Below are 24,593 nucleotides of genomic sequence, written 5' to 3'. Positions count from 1 at the left end.
AAATAATTTTAATATCATAACGAATGCTCTATAAACACAAAATTTTATTGAATATCTAATTTTTTCCTTAGTATAAATCCTTAGAAGTGGAAATATTGGATCTTTTAAGGCTCTATTTATATACTGCCAGGGTTTTCTGGAACAATTGTAGTAATTCACATTCCCACCATTACTAGATAAGAAGGAACTCTCATCACACCACTGCCATTGCTGAACCTTACTTTTTTTTTTTTGTCTTTTTGCCTTTTCCAGGGCTGCGCCCATGGCATATGGAGGTTCCCAGGCTAGAGAGGTCCAACCGGAGCTGTAGCTGCCGGCCTAGCCAGAGCCACAGCAACGCGGGATCCGAGCCATGTCTGCGACCTACCCCATAGCTCACGGCGACACCGGATCCTTAACCCACTGAGCAAGGCCAGGGATTGAACCCACAACCTCATGGTTCCTAGTCAGATTCATTAACCACTGAGCCATGACGGGAACCCCAAGGACCTTATTTTTTCTTTACCAGTTTGATTTCTAAAAAGGTTTACTGTTGTCAGAGTTCCCTTCGTTAATGAACCTGACTAGGATCCACGAGGATGCGGGTTCAATCCTTGGCCTTGATCAGTGGGTTAAGGATCCTGTGTTGCTGTGGTTGTGGTGTAGGCTGGCAGCTGCAGCTGCGATTCAACTCCTAGCCTGGGAATTTCCATATGCCACAGGTGCAGCCCGAAAAGGCAAAAAAAAGAGTTTACTGCTGTAATTACTAGTGAAGTTAAATATTTCACTCATGTTTGACTATCTAAATTTTCTGTTACAGCAACCAGTTCTTTTCTTTCTTTTTTTTTTTTTTTTTTTTTTTTGGTCTCTTTAGGGAGGGCCACACCTGTGACATAGGGAAGTTTCCAGGCTAGGGGTCAAATTGGAGCTACGGCTGCCAGCCTACACCACAGCCACAGCAACAGGGGATCTGAGCTGTGTTTGCAACCTATACCACAGCTCACAGCAATGCCAGATCCTTAACCCATTGAGCAAGGCCAGGAATCAAACCCATGTCCTCATGGATACTGGTTGGATTCATTTCCACTGAACCACAACAGGTGCTCTTAGCAGTTGCTTCTTTTATTGTTACATTCACAAATACTTATCCATAAAATGCTAGGAAAAAAGGTCCAACGTGAAAGACTGGCCAAAGGCATGCTATGTCATGCTGGTAGGGCTACAGAATACATCTTGCTTCCCCATTATTAGACAATCATTTACTGACATTTGTTCTTTTACATAAACCTGTCTGCCCAACTTTCAGGGACATCAGACTGGGATATTTTCAACAAAAGTACACCACTGAAGACTTAAGCCATGATTTTGATTGTAAAAGGGATAAATAAGCTCATTAAAAAATGTACACAACTTATAAAATTATAGGCTTTTAGAAAGCAGTGGTTATGTAATTCTGGGTCATTTCATTAAGCAAAGCTAACCTGAATTAGATCTTCCTTGTTATGTATTGCAACCTCTGAATGAGATTACTACATCACTTTAGAACTGGTACTTTATAAAGATTCCAAGAAAATAAAACCATTGTTGAAAAACTAAAGCATTCTGAGCCAATTTTGTAATAAACTTATCAATGTCTCACACTGATAAGGGAAAACTTATAAGAATAAATTTAAACTGTTTTAACCTTTCATTTCTAAGTCTTTTTATGTGATCCCTCAATAAGTATGCAATCTACTAACTAATCTAATCACTGTAAGGAACACAACACAGGATGAATAATGAATTGAGAGTTACTGAAACTGGGATTTTATTATACTACTGTCTCTTTATTAAGTTTGAAATTTTCTATAATAATGAACTAAAACACACACACACACAGAGGAAAAAGGGGAAAAAGCAGTGACATACTTAAAAGTAAACCCACCACTTTAGAATTCTCTTTGTAGCGAAAAGCCAGCTGGTAGGCTGCAAATACCAAAGGTGGCAGTGTGAAGCGAATCCGTTGATTTCCACCAGCTCCAAAATGTTTTCGTGCTGTGTTTAAAATCTGACCAAACAAACAAACAAAACCCATCAATCTTTTCTATAATTATAGAAACTATAATCAATCAATCATTTATACAATTACAGGGAGGCTGTAATCATCATCATTGCTACCATTTTTTAATATATACAATATACCAGCCTTCGTGGTATACTTTGACATTTCTTCTCTTACTGAGTCATCACAACTACCTGAAACAAATACTAACCCCATTTTACAAATGGGGAAGCTTAAAGTTCGGAGAGGTTGTGTAACCTGCCCAAGGTTACACAGCCAGTAAGGGGTAAGCAGATGTTCATATGCACATGTACAAAGTATGCTGTGTTGATAAAGAGTTCAGGCTCTGAAGACAGACACATTTAAAAGGATACTCTAACACTTGTGTGACTCTGGGCAAACTACTATTTACTTTCTCTTAGTTGTGAGTTTCTTTTGTTTGTTTGTTTGTTTGTTTTTTGTCTTTTTGCCTTTTCTAGGGCTGCTCCCTTGGCATGTGGAGGTTGCCAGGCTAGGGGTCGAATCGGAGCTGTAGCCACCGGCCTACGCCAGAGCCACAGCAACGCGGGATCCGAGCCACGTCTGCGACCTACACCACAGCTCACGGCAACGCCGGATCCTTAACCCACTGAGCGAGGCCAGGGATCGAACCCGCAACCTCATGGTTCCTAGTCGGATTTGTTAACCACTGAGCCACGATGGGAACTCCAGTTTTGAGTTTCATTTGAAAAATGCGGTAATATATTTCTCTTAGGGTTGTTGGGAAGATTAAGTAACAGATGTCCAGTATTACTGGTACTTACACAAGGCATGTACTCAGAAAATACTGGCCATTATGATACAAAAAATTACGTAGGAGTTCTTGCTGTGGCTCAGTGGGTTAAGGACTGTCTCTGTGAGGATGCAAGTTCAATCCCTGGCGTTGCTATAAACTACAGTGTAGGTCACAGATACGGCTCCAATCTGGTGTTGCTGTAGCTGTGTAGGACACAGCTGCAGCTCCAATTCAACCCCTGGCCTGGGAACTTCCATATGCCACAGGTGTGGCCATAAAAAGGAAAAAAAAAGTTATGTATAGTGCTGGTATATCATATAATTTCAGAAAAACCACAAGAATTTATGACATACTTTCAAATAAGTGTAAGAAAACGTGTGACATATTCACTTCGTGAATTTCTGATAATGGTAGATGGATAGGAAGAGAATGCCTTCCTCCTTGGGAAGTCATGGCTTAAGATCCTCACCTTAAAGGTTTCTCTGTACATGGCAGACTAACACTTAGCCTCATGGTTAAACTACTCTGTCCACACAGTATTAGGCAGTCATAGGAGTTCCCATTGTGTGGCTCAGTGGGTTACAAACCCAACTAGTATCCATGAGGATGTGGGTTCCATCCCTGGTCTCAATGGGTTAAGGGTCTGGCATTTCCGTAAGCTGTGGTGTAGGGAGCAGATGCAGCTCAGATCCTGCATTGCTGTGGCTGTGGCGCAGGTTGGCAGCTGCAGCTCCAATTTGATCCCTAGCCTGGGAACTTCCATATGTTGCTGGTATGGTCCTAAAAAGAAAAAAAAAAAAATTAGGCAGCCATCTGTGCTATCTTTCATTAAAACAAATTATCCAGTATCAGTCACCAACAATCCTACTCGAGCAGCATGTTTTATTCACTTCACAAAGACTTACTAAGGACTACCGATAAAGAAAGGGAGAATCTCATCTGATTATTCTTTGCCAGGAAAGAGGGGCTAAGACAAAGGCAATTTTAATCTTCAAGTCCTCACACATTTTCAATGTGGCAAACACATAAAACTTCTGTTTGCAAACCTTGGAAACATAAACACGATTGAATATAAGGATCATTGCTTATATTTTAAATTTATTATGGTAAATCACTAAACAGCTCTAAAAGCAGCCCAGAGTTCAAAAAGAAAATGAACATGGAACGATTACTGGACACCAACAAAAAGAAGACAGGCTTTTCTATAATTCTTAAGAAACTAAGAATAGACTTGTGGTTGCCTGGGGGGAGGGGGAAGGAGTGGGAGGGATCAGGAGCTTGGGGTTAACGGATGCAAACTACTGCTTTTGGAATGGATTAACAATGAGATCCTGCTGTGTAAAAAAATAAAAATAAAAATTAAATTAAAAAAAAGAAACTACAGAGTTCCCGTCGTGGTGCAGTGGTTAACGAATCTGACTAGGAACCATGAGGTTGTGGGTTCAATCCTTGGCCTTGCTCAGTTGGTTAAGGATCCGGCATTGCCGTGAGCTGTGGTGTAGGTTGCAGACGCAGCTCGGATCCCACGTTGCTGTGGCTCTGGTGTAGGCCAGTGGCTACAGCTCCGATTCGACCCCTAGCCTGGGAACCTCCATACGCCACAGGAGCGGCCCAAAGAAATAGCAAAAAAAGACAAAAAAAAAAAAAAGAAACTACAGCCATCAATTTGTTCCTCATAAACTCCAGAAGTTTGCAAAGAATTATGCATTTATTTATAAAGTAAAAGTCCACATAATCTCTTTTGTTTTCTCTAGCATGGCACCTGGAAGTTCCAGGCTAAAGGTCAAATGGGAACAGTAGCTGCTGGCCTATGCCACAGCCACAACAACGCCAGATCTGAGCCACGTCTGTGACCTACAACACCAAAGCTCATGGCAAGGCCAGCTCGTGGCAACACTGGATCCTTAACCCAGTTAGTGAGGCCAAGGATTGAACCTGCATCCTCATGGGTTACTAACCCCCTGAGCCACAATAGGAACTCCGTGTCCCTCATTCATTTGCAATTCTTTCAAAACTTTCTAGTACCTCAACCTGCAGTAGAACATTTGAGACACATATACATGTGATTTCACTAGAAGTTGCTGAAGGGGTACAGTTAGAGTTAATTCATACCAAGTACTGCTGATCAGGGTCCTCGGACCGTAGAAGGTGAATGAATCTGCCCACAAGGCTCTGCTCATCGGCAAAATCCTCTGGGTCAGGGTCTTCTGCGGGTTGATCTGGCTGATCCTGAATCAACGTGGATACCAAATTCATGATGGAATCCACCTGCAGCACGGGAGACACAGAAACCAGTGTGGTGAAACCATCAGCATTGTGTTTCCAGTTGTGCCAAGTTACAAAACAGTATCAACAACATAATTCTTTTTTCTGTAAGAAAATATATGCCTGTTGGTACACATACAGATTAAAGTCTAGAAAAGAGATGCACCAAATGTTAATCAATCATAGTTATTCCCTTCCTGGTGGGATTATAGTTATTTTACTATTTCTTCTTTACACATCTCCAATTTTCTCATTTATATTATGAATAAGCTACTTACAACTTTTTTTAAATAGTAAACTACCACCCCCTCCCAATATCATATGTCTGTCTCAAGATCTAAAGCTGTAACAACATTATCTTGGTTTTCCTAATATTGCATGTCAATATTTTCTTACCTGGTCTTGAGAGACAATTTCTGTGTTATAATCCAGAACATTACTAAGCACGTAACAACTCATGCTCTTTCTGGACTCATAGTCAAAGTACTCAAAGAGTGGGTGAAAATGTTTTAATTTCAAGACCGTTAAAATATTGTTGTAAGTGTCAATGGGTATCTTCAAAAGTCTGGTGAGCTCCTTTGAAACTGCACTACTGGTAGCAATACTGCAAAAAGAAAAACAAGAGCCCTTTAAAAATAACATTCCATATACACAAACAGTACTTGATACATTAAAAATTTGAAAATTTTTATTTATACATTAATGGAAATGGGTCGAGTGAATCACACCACCCCAAAATACCCCAATCACTTCCACAAAATGGCTGTCAGATGTCTATCTAACCAAAACACTTATTCATCCATTAATGTCCTATTGATACAACAAACTATATATGAGTCCCAATTCATGAACAGGCTGTATAGTGAAAGTTAAAATGACTAGAGGAGTTCCTGTTGTGGGCTCTGGTTGGCAAACCCGACTAGCATCCACGAGGATGCGGGTTCAATCCCTGGCTTCATTCAGTGGGTTAAGGATCTGGTGTTGCCATGAGCTGTGGTGTAGGTTGCAGACGTGGCTCGGATCCTGTGTTGCTGTGGCTGTGACTGGCGGCTTCAGCTCTGATTGGACCCATAGCCTGGGAACCTCCATATGCTGCTGGTGGGGCCGAAAAAGACCCAAAAAAGCCAAAAAAGCCAAAAAAAAAAAAAAAAGGAGTTCCTGTCATGGCACAGCAGAAACGAATCTGACTAGGAACCATGAGGTTACAGGTTTGACCCCTGTCCTGGCACAGTGGGTAAAGAATCTGGTGTTGCTGTGAGCTGTGTTGTAGGTTGCAAATGTGGCTCGGATCTGGCATTACTGTGGCTCTGGTGTAGGCCGGTGGCTACAGCTCCAATTAGACCCCTAGGCTGGGAACCTTCATATGCTGCGGGTACGGCCCTAAAAGGACAAAAAAGACAAAAAAAACCCTAATAAAATGACTGTTTAGAATCTAGTATTTCTAAGGGAAGTGTTTTTAAGTGGTGGTTAGGGCAGGCAGCCAGTAAGTCCTGTAGAGTCAAGATGAAAAATCCACACAATTTAACTATTCAACAAAATAGAAAAATACACAAATTATTTCTTCTGCATCAGTGTTAGTGACTAAAGAAAAGCAGGATGAAACTGGAACATTCTACGGAGACCGAGACATATCCAGGCATTTATAAGACCTTCAGAGATTGGGATTTCTAATTATTTTGCCTAATTTTACCCTAAAACTCACTGAGGGAAGATAGATGTGTTACTTATCAATTCAAGATCTGGGATTTTTTTTTTCTTTTGTCTTTTGTCGTTTTAGGGCTGCACCCGAAGCAGACGGAGGTTCCAGGCTAGGGGTCCAATCAGCTTTAGCTGCCAGCTTACGCCACAGCCACAGCCACAGCAATGCCAGATCAGAGAGCCATGTCTGTGACCTACACCACAGCTCATGGCAACACTGGATCCTTAACCCACTGATCGAGGCCAGAGATCGAACTCGAAACCTCGTGGTTCCTAGTTGGATTCATTTCCGCTGCGCCACAATGGGAACTCTCGGAATGTTTTTCAATTCACAAAAAAATGGCAGTGACAAAAGGAAAAAGGAGACTAAAAAGAAGTAAAAGAAAGAAGAAATCTTCCAGATGCAACTAAACTACTGAGAGAGGTAAAGGAAAAAGATAATGTAAGGTGAAATGAGTAATATAGGACAAGGAGAGACCCAGCTTGACTAGGATGTTCAGAAACAGTGGAGGATGGGACAGTAAGGGGGCTTCTGGGAAAAGACAACAGGATTAGAACTGCCCACAGCAGCCACTAGAGGATGTTACAGGTCTGGGACAGCATAGCTGAGGAAGATCCAAATAAGCAAAAGAATATGCTTTCCTTGAAGGTATCAAAGCCAAAGCTCAAAATAGAAAAAAATTTTAACCCATTTAATTTCCACATCTCAAATGCATACATGCTTCCCTAATTTTTCACAACTTACTCATCTGTAGGAAACCACTTATGGAAATACTGCTTGACACAAAGAGTTTCCTTACTAGTTTTAAAAACGAAACTCCTGCATAAATACAAAGAGGTCTGAATTGGAGACACTGGTCTCTGAAGGCTGCTATGGTCCATGAATGCCAAGACCCGGTCAAAGTATACAACCAAGCAATTGGTTGCCACTCTCTGCCCTGGTCAGTACCAGGCATGTCAATTTAACACATGCTTATAACGAGACGAATGCAAGCATTTCAAAAGGGAATTGAGAAAGGAAAACAAATCTGGGACAGAAAATTTTTTTTCTTTTTAGGACCGTACTTGTGGCATATGGAGGGATTTTACAAAAATGTTTGACTTACTGTTCAAGGTTGAGCTTATTAAATATCTCCACTGTTGTTTCTAGAACTTTATCAACATAGTCCACACGATCAGGATAACACTTCATAGCAAGATTAATGAGAGAGACTTGTAAAGATACAACATCCTCCGAAGGCATGTCTTGTCTAGACTGGAATGTTTAAAAAAACATGAAATTTATTTTCAATAATTACAAAAGGATTCACCAGCTAAGTTTCAAAGTGTTAAGAACTTAGGAGAAAAGCCATACAAACCTGTATTACTGTAGCCACCTGCTGTGAAAATATGTCAAAAAGTTTAATATCTGCCGGGATTCCAGGTCCATCTTCACGGTGAGCAAATAAAGCTAATCTGAAAAAGAAAATATTTTGTATTTAAAAAGATACAGGGACCTGGGTAGTGGGATCACGAATGACAGTTGATTCTTTATGCTTTTCTGTCTTTTCTCCAAGTGTACTTCTCCCAAAACATTAAAAAAAAGGTTTAAAAATAAGACATGGAATACAGCTGATCATTCTCTCGATTCTTTTTTTTTTTTTTTTCTTTTTAGGACCGTACTTGTGGCATATAGAAGTTAGGGGTCAAACTGGGAGCTGCAGCTGCCAGCCACAGCAACAGCAACTCGGGATCTGAGCCACGACTGCGACCTACACCACAGCTCATGGCAACACACTATCCTTAAACCTTCTAGGTGAGACCAAGGATCGAACCTGCATCCTTGTGGATACTAGTCAGGTTCGTAACCTGCTGAGCCACAAGGGGAACTCCCTCCAAATTCATTTTTAATGGAACAGTTTTACCAACAATGCCTTATTTCACTGCATTCTTACTTTATACCATACCCAAACAGATATTTATCAGGCCAATTTTGCCAAATTCTTTGAAGCCCAATTAAGTAGATATGGATAGAAATTCATTAACTGGACAAATGTATTCAACAGCCACGATTATAAAAAATAATCTCTAAAAGAGTAAAAACTACATAGGCTATTTTAAGATAATGCATTTTTACTACTGCAAGGTTTAAAACACAATTAATTCTAAAGGTAGGGTTAACTTCTATTTCCCACCTCTTAAACTATTCAAAATAATGTTCTGTTCCATTATCACTGTCATGATTACAACTGAATTCATATTTTTTTTAAAGCACAGAACCACTACTGACAGAAATGATTAAGTGACGTTATGCCCAACATAGGAAAACACAGTTATTAGCTTCCACTAAGCATATACCCAATTAGGGAGTTCCCTGGTGGTATAGTGGTTAGGATTTGGTGCTTCATGTGGTGAACCACTGTTGCCTAGGTTCAATCCCTGGTCTGGGAACTAAAATCCCACATCAAGCCACAGCTCAGCATGGCTGGGAGGATAGGGGCGGGGGGGTGAGTGGGGGTGCACGAGTGTGAAGAGTATATACCCAATTAACTTACAATTCTTAATGCCCAGAATTGAGCTGATTATTTGGAGAATTTTGCTATATAAATTCTCAGATTTTAAAACTTAGATTTTTAAAATATAATAAAAAGTACTTGCAGAAATAAATGTTCGCCTGGGTTTCTGGTTTCATTAACATCAATGATGAGAATGCTCACAAGCAGCACACATACTGTGTACCAGCAGCCAGCAACCACTCATTAAAGCCATTATTGGACACCAAGCTGTATTCTTTTAATCAAGATCAAGGGCTAAAGAAGTAAAACTTCATCTCAAGGGGATTTACGAACATTTTAAGACTTGAAAATTCTTGGAAGTTCCCATCGTGGCTCAGCAGTAGCAAACATGACTGGTATCCAAGAGGACATGGGTTCAATTCCTGACCCCACTCCAGGGGTTAAGGACCTGGCGTTGCTGTGGCTATAGTGTAGGCCAGCAGCTGTAGCTCCAATTTGACCCTTAACCTGGGAACTTCCATATGCCTTGGGAGAGGCCCTAAAAAGATCAAAAAGAAAAAGGAAAATTCTTCTTAAAAAAAAATGTGATGATAGAGCGATTATTTGAACATTCTTAATTATCTGTATTTATGGCTACTTGATAAAGAAGTCAAACTGGTTCCCACTGAAAGATAACTTTCACCATGGTAAAAAAATGTTTTATTCTTTGGTGATCTTTGGATTTATAAAATTTAAGTGTTTGGTCTGTATAATACCAAACACTTAAATTTTTTTTAGGGCCACAAATGCGGCATATGGAGGTCTCCAGGATAGGGGTCCAATTGGAGCTACAGCTGTCAGCCTACGCCACAGCCACAGCAACGCCAGATCTGAGCTGCATCTGCAACCTATACCACAGCTCAAGGCAACGCCAGATCCTTAACCCACTGATCAAGTCCAGGTATCGAACCTGCAACCTCATGGTTCCTAGTCAGATTCGTTTCCGCTGAGCCATAACGAGAACTCCTGCACAATATCTTTAAATGCTAATTAAATTCAGAGATTAAAAGCATTTTCCCCATGCTTCCTGCATAATTAAAAGCTAATTTTCTTTCATGCCTAAACTAGCCAAGCACTTAAAATACTTATACCTACAGAACTAGTTTAACTATATCAAAATCATTAACATAATAAAGATGTAACAGAAAAAATAACTCACAGAAATGTTTTAAATTCATTAATCCCACGTTAAAACACTGCTCTCCAGTGTTGGAAGTTCTTACCTATCAATTAAAGCAATGATTATGTTTTTCACATTTACATTTTGGTGTAACTCAGCACAGGCCCGAAGAAAAGGATTCAAGGTTTGAAGGTGGAACTCATCAGGGAAAACCTGAAAATCAATAATAATTAATTTATATAAGTAAAAGCATTTCACACTATGTTCTGGACTTAGTATTTCAAGTTGCTATTTGTGGAAAAAATCATTTTCATCTTATATACGACTAAATTCAAATACATCACTTTTATTTTTTTCTTTTTACGGCCCCACCTGCAGTATATGGAAGTTCCCAGGCTAGGGTTCGAATCAGAGCTGCAGCTGCCAGTCTATGCCACAGCCACAGCAATGCCAGATCCGAGCCACATCTAAGACCATATGCTGCAGCTCACAGCAATGCTGGATCCTAAACCCACTGAGCAAGGCCAGGGATCAAATCTGCTTCCTCGTGGATATTAGTCGGGTTCTTAACCTGCTGAGCCACAGGGGAACTCCTAAATACATCACTTTTAAGCCCCTCTAAACAAAAGCCCAGAAAGAATTATCCTATTAACCAAAGTATACCTAAACTAAACTAGTTTAGTTTTCAACTAAAACTACTGATACTCTAGAAAACTGGGAGGTGATTTACTCTTTCCTACATCAATACAAAGACCAAGTTATTATATCAATAGGAGAAAGGGATTTCTTCAGGAAAGGTTATTTTTCTATTCTATCAAGAATTTTTCCAAAACAATGAAAATTAATGAAACACAAGTCCTTTAAAAAAAAAAATGGAATGTTCTCACCTACCTGAATAATACACTCCATGAGATATTCTTGAGCCAAAGCATCCCTGCAGTTTACAACTTGCTCCAATATCCCCGTCAAAACAATCTAAGAGGAAAAAAATTTAAGAGTTAAGACTATTTTCAAAAATCTTAAGTCACTCCTCTAATACACATTTAAACTATTAATTTTAAAATCATATTGTAAATTTTTTCTGGGCCATATTTTATTTCCAAATTAAACTTAAAAATTTTGGGGGGTAGTTCTCATTGTGGCTCAGTGGGTTAAGAATCTGACTAGTATCCATGAGGGCCTGAGGGTTTCTAGGGGAGGGGGTCACATGGGAATTTCTTTATAGTTTTGTTAAAATTGTGTGCCTCTCCTGTATATTCTCTGTAGTTTACAATTTTTTTAATGTTCAAAAATAAAGAATTAGGAGTTTCCGCTATGGTCTAGCAGGTTAAGAACCCAACATAATTTCTGTGAGGATGCAAGTTTGATCCCTGGCCTCAATCAGTGGGTTAAGGATCCAGCATTGCCACAAGCTGTGGCATAGGTTGCAGATGTGGCTCGGATCTGGTGTTGCTGTGGCTGTGGTATAGGCTGGCAGCTGCAGTTCTGATTCTACCCCTAGCCTGGGAACTTCCATATGCTGCAAGTAGGGCCATAAAAAAGTTAAAAAAAAAAAAAATTGGGGACGCAGAAGTTCTGGGCCCAGGGATCAATTCTGCGCCAGAGCAGTAAACCTGCCACAGCAGTGACAATGCCCAATCCTTAACCCCCTAAACCACCAGAAATCCTAAACTTTAAAATTTTACAGAAGAATATTTTTTTTTTGGCTGCGCCCACAGCATGCGGAAGTTCCCAGACCAGGGACTTGAATCTGAGCCACAGGTGCAGCAACACTGAATCCTTAACCCACTGCGTTGGGCTGGGGATTGAACCCACACCTCAGCAGTGACCCAAGACACTGCAGAGACAATACTGGATCCTTAACGTGCTGTTCCACAGAGGAAACTCCCAGAAGAATTTTTAAATAAAAAGTTGGGGGTTTCTATTTCATAAAAGGCATTTATGATTAAGTCTATTTTATCAATTTTTTTTCTCTTTTAGGAAGGTTTGTAATTTTGGTATCCTAAGAAAGCTCTGTCTAATCCAACGTTATAAAAGATTTCCTTTGTGTTTTTTTCTAAAAGTTTCAGAGTTGCAAATTTCGCACTTATGACTCTGATCAATGTTTTTGAATTTCTCTACATAACATGAAGATGAGTCACAGTTCAGGGCTATGTTTGCATATAGATGTCCAACTGTTCCAGAATCACCTGTGGAAGAGGTTGTCTTTGCGCCCTTATCAACAATAATTGATTACATACACATAGGTCTACTGTGGACTGTCTCTTCTAGGGGTCAGCAAATCTGGTTTAATGCCTGTTTTTCTTTTTATATATGTGTGTGTGTGTGTGTATATTTTTTTTCTATCATGGTCTATCCCAAGAGATTGGATATAGTTCCCTGTGCTGTACAGCAGGAACTCATTGCTTATCCATCCTAAATGTAATAGTTTGTATCTACCAAGCCCTAACTCCCCATCCACTACCTCCCCCTCTGCCCCTTGGCAACCGCAAGTCTGTTTTCCACGTCCACTGAGTCTGTTTCTGTTTTGTAGATAGCTTCATTTGTGCCGTATTTTAGATTCCACATATAAGTGATATCATATGGTATTTGTCTTTTTCTGACTTACTTCACTTAGTATGAGTATCTCTAGTTGCATCCATGTTGCTGGAAAATGAATGCCTGGTTTTGTAAATTGATTCCACATTGTCTGTGGCTGCTTTTGCACTACACTGGCAGAATTTAGTAGCTAAAGACCATATGGCTTGCAAAACCAAAAAATATTTACTATTTGATCCTTTACAGAAAATGTTTGCTAATTCCTGATATAATGTCCACTGATTTATATATCTATTCCCTTTACCAATACCACATTACTATGGCTTTAGCGTAAATCTACAGTAAAATATACTAAATCTCAATTGAAAGAAAATAGGTATCTTGATAGTTTTGAATGAGTCTTCCAATCCGCAAACATAAAATATAGCCTTTTTTTTTTTTTAGGGCCACACCTGTGGCATATGGAAGTTCCTAGGGTAGGGGTCGAATTGGAGCTACAGCTGCCGGCCATAGCAACAGCCACAGCCACTCAGGATCCGAGCTGTGTGTGCAACCTACACCACAGCTCACAGCAACACCGGGTCCTTAGCCCACTGAGCAAGGCCAGGGATCGAACTCCAATCTCATGGATCCTAGTCAGGTTCGTTAAGTGCTGAGCCACGAAGAGAACTCCATAAAATATAGCTTTTGGTTTATTTAGGTCTTCTTTGACTGTCAATGCTTTTGCTTTTGTTTTTGTTTTTAGGGCCGCACCTGTGGCATACGGATAGTTCCTAGGATAGCAGTCGAATTGGAACTGCAGCTGCTGGCCTAAATCACAGCCGAAGCAACATGGGATCTGAGCCACATCCACAGCTTGCAGCAAAGCCGGATCCTTAACCCACTGAACGAGGCCAGGAATTGAACCCGAATCCTCATGGATAGTAGCCGGGTTCTTAACCCGATGAGCCACAATAGGAACTCTGTCAATGGTTTTCAATGCAACATTATTTAACAAAAATGCTCAACTTAAAAATTCAGACTTAATGTGTATGTCATGACCCAAGAAAAGATGACAAGTAAAAAGATATAAACCTGTTTGTAGCGTTCCACATTTACACCTTCCAACTGACTGAGGCGCACCAGATTTGTTCCCACTAAAATCCTCAGTTCTTGTCTTTCTCGTTCTCTTTTTTCCCTATCTCGGCTATGTCCCTGATGCTGCATTCGAACCCAGAGCTTGTTCATTTCTGCAAAGTTGAGTAGTACAAAATCCATGGAATCGCTGATGTCACCAGTTGTCTCTTCACTGAAAAGAAACAGTTGGAAAAATCTTTACATACAGTATTTAAATTATAGGAACAACTTATTACTATTCCTCTTTTTTTCACACTTCCTTCTTAAGTCTCTTTAATACACCAATGCTTTTTGAAAGTCACTTTCAACTTCACTGGCTTGATATGCCATTTCAAGGGGAGCAGGCTCGAGAAAAAAAATACCAGGGAGAGGACCAGTTCAAGTTTAAAGGGACAAAACTTTCCCCTCCCTTTTTGCTGAGCTAACTAAACTTGTTCTTGGAGTTGCGCTCCATTAATTCAAAAAGCCTAAAAAACCTGACAGAATGTACTGTTACCTCATCATTTCATTGTTGAATATTTTAAGTTTTCAATTGGGATGTAAGTTTTGTAAGGGAAGAGACCAAGTATTTACTGCTTATGTTTATAGCTCCTGAGATAGGATACTTAGTAGTTTTCAAAATTTTTTACTATTTGCTTAATTAAATGCTCAACACTTAGTCAAATCATAATAAAGAAAATAACCTCACCATTTTCTCTACACTGTTAAATTTTTTATCCTTTCTATACCATGCACAGTAAAATTTCCATTAGTCTTTATTTTAAAAAGGAAATAATGCGGATTTACAAAAAATTACTAAATTGTACGCCTTACAAATAAATGAATAACCTTTAAAAAAAAAGGAATGAAGTTCCCCCATCTAGGGAACCTGTCATGTGAATAGTTCACCGAGGTGGGTGAAGACCACAGCAGGCTGACCATTTGCCATTTTTGTGGGATGAAAGCACAATGGACTTGGATACTGGAACACTGGTCACAGACGAGACAGGACTCTCTCTGATTGGCCTTTGGTTTTTTTTCTGTTTTACAATTAATATTTATGTGGATAGATAATTAAAATCACTTATACTCTAAGGTAACTAGAAGCTGATAAATTACGAAAACTGATAGATATTCAAGAAACAACATGAAACCTGGCTAGCTCTTGGAAAAAGTTAAGTATACTTCATGATTTCGTCACAATACAATTTTCGAAAAGTCATTCAAAACATCAGATTTTCAAAGAATATCTAATGGAATGGAAAAATGCTCTCAATGATGTTCAATGAAAAACACAGGTTCAAATAATCCACAGACATATTTTTCATAAGCATACATTTTTGTATCACACCACATACACTGAGGAATTTTATGTCTCAAAGGAAATCTATACACAAAATGCTACTAGTATCTGACTCTGGGTAGGAGGATTATTAATATTTACTTTCTTCTTTATACTTTATACTTTTCTATACTTTTAACACCTTTTACAACAGCAGAGAAAAACACATTAGAACTAAATCAAGAAAGAAAACCACTCACTCTGTGGGCTCTCCTTCATCAGGTAAGATGTTTCTGGTACACTGAAGAAGATAATTCCGAAGAAAGAGACCTCTCAACGGATGCTGTACACCACGGCACATTTCCACCAAATCTTTCAAAATATCTTTCCTGGACTGAGGAAATGACTTGACATACACAACTCCAACTGTGATTAGCAGGTAACTAGGGGAATTATGAGAAAACATTTGATTAGAAATATATAGAATATATTCAGGTAAAGAATTCGAATTATATCCAAATACACTGTACACAGACGTTAAATAAACAAGACAAGAATCAAGTTTTCCCTTGCATGATGAAGAAAATATCATTTGATTTAAAATATAACTGTTGGGAGTTCCCGTCATGGCACAGCAGAAATGAATCCAACTAGGAACCATGAGGTTGCAGGTCTGATCCCTGGCCTTGCTCAGTGGGTTAAGGATCTGGCATTGCCACCAGCTGTGGTGTAGGTAGAAGATGCGGCTCGAATCTGATGCTGCTGTGGCTATGGTGTAGGCCAGCAGCTGTAGCTCCAATTGGACCCCTAGCCTGGTAACCTCCATAAGCGGTAGGTGCGGCCCTAAAAAGCCAAAAAAAAGAAAAAGAAAAAAAATAAAATATAACTGTTCACTGACCTCCCCCAATTTCTTTCTCTCTCTCTCTCTCTATATATATATATTTCTGTGTGTGTATATATATATATATTTCTATTAATGTATCTCATTATCACCTTTAAGCATGTTTGGTCTCCTATAATTATCATATTAACTTTTCTAATAGTCAAGAGATTTAAATGTGTCCATTTTTTCTACTTCCAAAGTTCATCAAAAATCTATAAAAAGTAGAAGTAATTATACTCTAAAACCTTAAAAAAAATCACTAACAGAATGTTAATTTCTATTCGGTAAGAAATTAAATAACCTTAAAATTTGTTTTTAGGAGTTCTCGTCGTGGCGCAGTGGTAAACGAATCTGACTAGGAACCATGAGGTTGCAGGTTCGGTCCCTGCCCTTGCTCAGTGGGTTAACGATCCGGCATTGCCGTGAGCTGTGGTGTAGGTTGCAGACGCGGCTCGGATCCTGCGTTGCTGTGGCTCTGGCGTAGGCTGGTGGCTACAGCTCCGATTCAACCCCTAGCCTGGGAACCTCCATATGCCGCGGGAGCGGCCCAAGAAATAGCAACAACAACAACAACAAAAAAGACAAAAAGACAAAAAAAAATTTGTTTTTAAAAAGCTGCTGATTTTGGAGTTCCCGTTGTGGCACAGTGGTTAACGAATCTGACTAGGAACCATGAGGTTGTGGGTTTGATCCCTGGCCTCACTCAGTAGGGTTAAGGATCCGGCATTGCTGTGGCTGTGGCTATGACAGTGGCTGTGACATAGGCCGGCAGCTACAGCTCGGATTAGACCCCTAAGAATCTCCATATGCTGCTGGTGTGGCCCTAGAAAAGACAGGGGAAAAAAAAAAGCTGCTGATTTTAAACGATATAAGATAAAGTACGAAAGGCAGAAACAAAAGCCCTCAGATTCTTAATAACTTACAGCCTTGGAATAATGTTTCCAGCATACTGCACGAGTTCATAGAGATCTGCCACCTTTCTTCCTTTAGCAAACTCATCTGTCAGGTAGACTTCCAAGTAGTGCAGTTCATCAGAAATAGCCATATCTTTTAATTATCATTAAGGACTCAAAACTAAGCCAAACTAAGCAATACTCTGCAACTTGTTGGACTCATATTAAATTACTGGGCAAATTTCTTAAATGTTAGTCCTGGAAGAGAGCATGTTTAAGTGAAGACAGAATTTCAGTTGGGCTTTCCTTACTTTAAAATAAGGGTTTTTAAGATGTCTGATGAAGCCTGACAGACGATGAAAAGGTTTTGAAATGACAAATCACTGAATTCCTTTCCGTTCCAGAGTCCTAAATGACAAAATTGTAGCAATATCCTTCAGGAGGGGTGTGAAAAGTGAAATATAAACCCGCTTAAAGAAGTTAAGCATAGAAAAAGGGTTTCTGACACTAAATTTTTCTTTTTTTCATTTAGCACATCTGCATGGAGAATGAATACTATTTGGTTAAGACAATGAAGAACAAGAGAATTTCAGAAAAATAAGGAACAAATAAAATATGGCCTTATCAAGAAAAAAGTATGTTCAAAATGATCATTCTTCAACTTTCAAAAGATACAAAGTTCATAGTAGCTCTTTGGTGATAACATAGAAGTCCGGAGTTCACCAAGCATATTAGAAGCATGTTTCAGAGCATCCATAAGCTTGTTTTTGTCCTACAGAAATACCAAAAGAATTGGTAAGAATGCTTAAATTTAAATAAACATTGAACTTGGTTATATAAACTCTTTCATCAAGGACCTGTTACACAGTTTAAAAGTATAAAGCACCTTTAATTTAAACAGTATAAATTGTTTTAATCACGTAAAAATCGAGTTTGGTTTCACCTTGCTTTCTCTTTACTGAAAAGAAAAAGATACATAATTCCTCACCAGGGCTTCAAAGCTTAGCAAATCGTACATATCTAAGACCATGAGCTTCCTGGCATAACACCAATTTCTACAACCTCTAGCAACTATGAAACTAGCAGCTCCACTAATTCACATTTTACCTGAAATCAAGAAAGCTGGGAGTTCCCGTTGTGGTGCAGTGGTTAACAAATCTGACTAGGAACCATGAGGTTGCGGGTTCAGTTCCTGGCCTTGCTCAGTGGGTTAAGGATCCGGTGTTGCCATGAGCTGTGGTGTAGGTCGCAGACGAGGCTCGGATCCCGAGTTGCTGTGGCTCTGGCTTAGGCCGGCGGCTACAGCTCCAATTCGACCCCTAGCCTGGGAACCTCCATATGCCTTGGGAACGGCCCTGGAAAAAGGCAAAAAGACAAAAAAAAAAGAAAGCTGGCACACTGATTCTTTTGAAGATACTAAACTAACAATAGCTTAGTCATAGGTTAAATCATCTTCAGATATGTCTGTTCTTATAAGTATCCTTTCCTCCTCACAAAGACCCTGTTCCCAGTTAACAGGTAAATGCAGACAATTCCTTTAGACGCAGGAAGCACTAGTCATACACAGAAAGAGAAAGAAGCAAGCAATAGCAAGCTCCATGCCCACCCACTTTCTCCAATCAATGACTTTTGTTTTTGCAAATTTGTTTGGAAGAAAAGCAATACAAGAGATGCCAGCAGTTAAAAGAGCGTATTACTAAGCTTTAGAAACTCTAGGACAGTTAACAAAGGTAAGATATTACTATTATCATCAACACAGTAACTTATAACTTGAAGTACCAGCCTATTTGGTTCCATTTCTTTTCTTTTCTTTCTTTTTTTTTTTTTTGGCTGCACCCATGGCATGTGGAAGTACCCCAGGCCAGGGATCAAATCCAAACCAATATAGAGCAGAAACCCAAGCTGCTGCAGTGGTAACACCGAATCCTTAACCAGATGGAGAACTCAGATCCATTTCTTAATTTTTTGCCATTTTTAGGGCTGCACTTGCAACATATTTAAGTTCCCAGGCTAGGGGTCAAATCGGAGCTGCAGCCGCCGGCCTACACCACAGCTACAGCAACTGGGGATCCAAGCTACGTCTGTGACCTACACCACAGCTCATGGCAACACTGGATCCTTAACCCACTGAGTGAGGCCAGGGATCAAACCCGCATCCTCATGGATCTTAGTTGGATTTGGTAACCTCTGAGCAATGATGAGAACGCCCTCATTTCTTAAATTTTAATCCAGAGAATCTACAGTTTCTACACAGATTATTTCCTACCCAACCTTTCAGAATATGAAAACATATAAATAGGTGTAAATTTAATTTTTAGCTAGTTCCTACAAAAAATATATCTATTCAGGACAAATAAAAGCCCTCAAGATAGGGGGAAAAGCTAAATAATTCAAATAGAAAGTCTTTAAGTGCATTTGTTCAATCAGTGTTTATTAAGCATCCATTTCATGCCAAGTACTCCTCAGGTTTGAGGTTCAGAACCAGTGAGGCTGGTAATTCAGGTCAGATATCAGTATGGTGATAACACAGTGATGTGTAAATAGAAAGCAGGGTCTCTTATCCTCATTGAGCTTACATTCTGGTAGGGAAGACAGACAATCCCAAACCATAAATATAAACGTAAGTAAATATTTCAACAGTGCTATCTGCTGCAATTGCTCCATGAGTGCTTGCGCAAGCTGGAAGTGAAGATTAGATTTTCCAGAAGCAGTGATGCTATGTGACTTTAGAAAACACAGCGGGTGTTCTTAAGAACACGCAGATGCAACTGTCTCCCCCATGCTGTCATTCTTACCAGGCATCTCTTCATCTGGAATGACTGGACCTTCACAGCCTGTATGGCTTCATCCAAGAGCTTTTCTTGCTCATCCTGAGGTGACTGCTGTGTTGTAGGCTGTAAGAATTTTAAGTCCTCCTGTTAGTATCTCATTAGCACTCTCTTCTAGCACATCTGCTATTTCTACAGTTCCAGCCATGGCTTATGCTTCCAAGGCTTTCATACAAGGTTCATTCCAGTTTTACATCTCAAATTCATGTATCAATTTGTGACAAATTAACAGAGAGCTGGGCTGTCACTGAAAAGTAATATGCAGAGAATTTCTTCTCTCTCAGAAGCGGACTCAACATTCCTATAGCAGACTGGCCTCGAAGAAACATAAAGTGGTAGTTAATGGTTGCCTGCATTCCACTAATACACTCTGACTCCAACTAGAACATAACCAATCTGTTGCGATGCAGAGTCTAACCCAAATCTCTAAAAGACTCCTTTTCTCTAAACTACTTTTTATCTGCATTTTAGTGTATTCTTTGACAGACCAAGGAACCAGTTAATGAGAACACAGATCCCCTTAGGCAGGATATAACAAGGGACTAGACAGCTTAGAAAGAGTTGAAATTAGTGTGACGCATAGTGTAACACCATAAACAGTACTCTCCTCAAGAACCGACCTTATCATTTCAAATATAAAGATCTTCAATCATACTGGACAAAATATATCTAGTCTTCTCTTTGCCATCAGAAAAAAATCTGCTTGGGAGTTCCCATCGTGGCACAGTGGTTGGCGAATCCGACTGGGAGCCACGGGGTTGCAGCTTCGATCCCTGGCCTTGCTCGGTAGGTTGAGGATCTGGCGTTGCCGTGAGCTGTGGTGTAGCTCGGATCCCGAATTTCTATGGCTCTGGTGTAGGCTCCGATTCGACCCCAAGCCTGGGAACCTCCATGTGCTGCAGGAGTAGCCCTAGAAAAGGCAAAAAGACCAAAAAAAAAAAAAAGAAAAGAAAAAAGAAAAGAAAGAAAGAAAAAAAAAAGAAAAAAGAAAAAAATCTGCTTGGAAAATCAATTAGATTTACCTGCCAAGCAGAATTAACCACTCCATCCCTTAGGTTGTATAAACACTGTGTTTATACCACTTCTATAGCAGGTATCACATTTTAATTATCAGTGATGGCCATTTTTACATCCTGGGACCCAACACATTGCCTGACACATAATGGATCCTTCAGAAATGTTCACTCTATGAATGAATAAGCTGGTTTTAGATGATGTATATAATTTCTAATTATTTTTATTTTTTTTTGTCTTTTTGCCTTTTCTAGGGCTGCTCCCACAGCGTATGGAGGTTCCCAGGCTAGGGGTCTAATTGGAGCTGTAGCTGCCGGCCTACGTCAGAGCCACAGCAACGCAGGATCCAAGCCACATCTGTGACCTACACCACAGCTCACGGCACCACATCCTTAACCCACTGAGTGAGGCCAGGGATCAAACCCGCAACCTCATGGTTCCTAGCTAGATTCGTTAACCACTGAATCACAACGGGAACTCCAAGATGATATATATAATTTTTTAAAATGAAGAATCAACAGATGGATGAATAAACAAACTGTGGTACATACATAACAATGGAATATTACCCAGTCATAAGGTCTGAAGTATTGATACATGCTATGTGAAATAACCTAGAAGACATTATACTAAGTAAAAGAAGCAAGACACAAAAGACTACCTATCGTAGGATCCCACTGATATGAAATACAGGCATATCTCAGATACTGCAGGTTTGGTTCCAGGCCACCACAATAAAGTGAATACTGCAATAAAGTGAGTTACACAAACTTTTTGGTTTCTCAATGCATACAAAGGTTATGTTTACCTTAATCTATTAAGTGTGCAATAGCATTAGTCTAAATAAACAATGGGCATACCTTAATATTAAAATAATTTATTGCTAAAAACTGCTAACTATCACCTAACCCTTCACTGAGTCATTACTTTTTGCTGGTGGATGGTCTTGCCACAATGTTGATGGTTGCTGACTGATCAAGGTGGTGGCTGCTGAAGGTCAGGGTAACTGCAGAAATTTCTTAAAATAAAACAATAAAGTCTACCGAATCGACTGACTCTTCCTATCATGAACAATTTCTCTGTAGCATGTGATACTGTTTGATACCATTCACCCACAGTAGAACTGCTTTCAAAACTGCAGTCAGTCCCCTTGAATCCAGCACTGCTTTATCAACTAAATCAGTAAATCCTTTGCTGTCATTTCATCAATCTTCACTGCCATCTTCACCAGGAGGAGTTTCCATCTCGAAGTTCCCCCATTGTGGCACAGTGGAAACAAATCCGACTTGGAACCATGAGGTTTCGGGTTCAACCCCTGGCCTCGCTCAGTGGGTTCAGGATCTGGCGTTGCCACGAGCTGTGGTGAAGGTCGAAGGCACAGCTCAGATCTGGCTTTGTTGTGACTATGGCTGTGGCTGTGGCTGTGGCCGGCAGCTGTAGCTCCCAGCAGTAGCTCCGATTAGACCCCTAGCCTGGTAACCTACATATGCTGCTGGTGCAGCCCTAAAAGGACAAAAGACAAAAAAAAAAAAAAAGAGTAGTTTCCATCTCAAGAAACCACTTTCTTAGGGAGTTCCCTTCATGGCTCAGCAGAAACAAATCTGACTAGCATCCTAGCATCCAAGAGGACACAGGTTCGATCCCTGGCCTCACTCAGTGGGTTAAGAATCTGGCGTTGCCGAGAGCTGTGGTGTAGGTTGCAGATGTGGTTTTGATCCTGCATTGCTGTGGCTGTGATGTAGGCTGGCAGCTACAACTCCAATTCAACCCCTAGCCTGAGAACCTCCATATGCAGCGGGTACAGCCCTGATAGAGAGAGAGAGAGAGAGAGAGAGAGAGAGAGAGAAGGAAGGAAGGAGGGAGGGAGGGAAGGAAGGAAGGAAAGAAACAAACAAACAAACCACTTTGTTTACTCATCCATAAGGTCCATTAAAGGAGATTACAGGATTCAGCCACATCTTCAGGCTCCACTTCTGATTCTAGTTCTCTTGCTATTTCCAGCACATCTTCAGTTACTTCCTCCACTGAAATCTTGAACCCAGGAGGGTCATCCATGAAGGCTGAAATCAATCTCTTCCAAACTCCTGTGGATGTTGATATTCTGACCTCTTCCCATGAATCACAAATGTTCTTAATGGCTTCTAGAATGGTGAGTCCTTTCCAAAAGGTTTTCAATTTACTTGACCCAGATTTATCAGAGGAATCACTACCTGCCATAGCAGCTATAGCCTTATGAAATGTATTCCTTAAGTGATAAGGCCTGAATTGAAAGCTGAAATGACTCTTTGATCCACAGCCTACACCATGGATATGTTAGCAGGCATGAAAACAATATTAATCTTGCTTGTATATTTCCATTCGTGCTCTTGGGTAACTAATGTGCACTGCCACTGAGCATTACTATTTTGAAAGGAATCTTTTTCGGAACAGTAGGTCTCAACAGCAGGCTCTAAATATTCAGTAACCCACGTTGTGAACAGATGTGTTGTCATCCAGGCTTTGTTTTTTTTGTTTATGGGCACAGACCCATAATTCATAAGGACCTCAGGATTTTAGGAATAGTAAATGAGTGTTGGTTCCAACTCATAATGTTACCAGCTGCATTAGCCCCTAAAAAGAGAGTCAGCCTGAACTTTGAAGCCAGACGTTGACTTCTCCCCTCTAGCTATGAATCCTAGGTAGCATCTTCTTCCAATACAAGGCTGTTTTGTCTACAATGAAATTTGTTTAGTGTAGCCACCTTCATCAATTATCTTATCTAGACCTTTTGGATTATAGCTTCTGCATCAGCACTTGCTGCTTCACCTTGCATTTTTATGTTATAGAGGAGCTTCTTTCCCTAAACCTTATGAACCACCCTCTGCTAGCTCTGATTTTTCTTCTGCAGCTTCCTTACCTCTCTAAGCCTTCAGAGAACTGAAGAGAGGGCACTGGTCTGGATCAGGCTTTGGTTTAAGGAAATGCTGTGGCTGGTTAAACCACTTATCCAGACCACTAAAACCTTCTCCAGAAGGCTGTTTTGCCTTATCACTCATGCTTAATGGAGTAGCAATTTTAATTTCCTTCAAGAACTTTGTTTACATTCATAACTTGACTAACTGGTGAAAGAGACTGAGCTTTTAGCTGATTCCAACTTTCACATGCTTTCCTTGCTAAGCTTAATCACTTCTAGTTTTTCTTTTTCTTTTCTTTTTTTTTTTGTCATTTTGCTTTTTAGGGCCACACCCACGGCATATGGAGGTCTAATCGGAACTGTTGGCTGCTGGCCTTCGCCAGAGCCACAGCAATGCGGGATCCGAGCCGTGTCTGCAACCCACACCATAGCTCACAGCAACAGTGGATCCTTAACCTACTGAGCAAGGCCAGGGATCAAACCCGAAACTTCATGGTTCCTAGTCAGATTCACTTCCACTGCGCCATGACAAGAAGAACTCCACTTCTAGCTTTTGATTTAAAGTGAGAACATGCAACTCTTCCTCTCACTTGAACACTGAGAGGCCACTGCAGGGCTATTAGCTGAACCAACTTCAATATTGTTGTGTCTCAGAAAATAGGGAAGCCAAGGAGAGGGACAGTAACAAGAACATCTGGTCAGTGGAGCAGTCAGAACACACACAGTACTGATCAATTAAGTTCGCTGACTTAAGA

General features: G+C 40.1%; 1 protein-coding gene across 1 annotated transcript in view; it reads right to left on the bottom strand.

The window, feature by feature from the left end:
• Positions 1–24,593, bottom strand: part of VPS35 (VPS35 retromer complex component) — a 33,535-nt gene that overhangs the window by 4,303 nt on the left and 4,639 nt on the right. Inside the window, exons 2-13 of the mRNA XM_047791163.1 lie at positions 19,899–19,997; positions 17,779–17,875; positions 17,134–17,257; positions 15,588–15,770; positions 14,025–14,238; positions 11,304–11,387; positions 10,516–10,625; positions 8,117–8,213; positions 7,865–8,013; positions 5,457–5,664; positions 4,908–5,063; positions 1,904–2,026 (exon numbers count right to left, since the gene is read on the bottom strand). Coding sequence (XP_047647119.1) covers positions 1,904–2,026; positions 4,908–5,063; positions 5,457–5,664; positions 7,865–8,013; positions 8,117–8,213; positions 10,516–10,625; positions 11,304–11,387; positions 14,025–14,238; positions 15,588–15,770; positions 17,134–17,257; positions 17,779–17,875; positions 19,899–19,997 — 1,644 coding nt within the window. The remainder of the gene's footprint in view (positions 1–1,903; positions 2,027–4,907; positions 5,064–5,456; positions 5,665–7,864; positions 8,014–8,116; positions 8,214–10,515; positions 10,626–11,303; positions 11,388–14,024; positions 14,239–15,587; positions 15,771–17,133; positions 17,258–17,778; positions 17,876–19,898; positions 19,998–24,593) is intronic.

Source organism: Phacochoerus africanus, chromosome 8 (assembly GCF_016906955.1).
Source record: "Phacochoerus africanus isolate WHEZ1 chromosome 8, ROS_Pafr_v1, whole genome shotgun sequence".
NCBI classification, from domain to species: domain Eukaryota; kingdom Metazoa; phylum Chordata; class Mammalia; order Artiodactyla; family Suidae; genus Phacochoerus; species Phacochoerus africanus.
The sequence above is the reverse complement of the archived record's forward strand: the minus strand, read 5'-3'. Positions and strand labels throughout refer to the sequence as shown.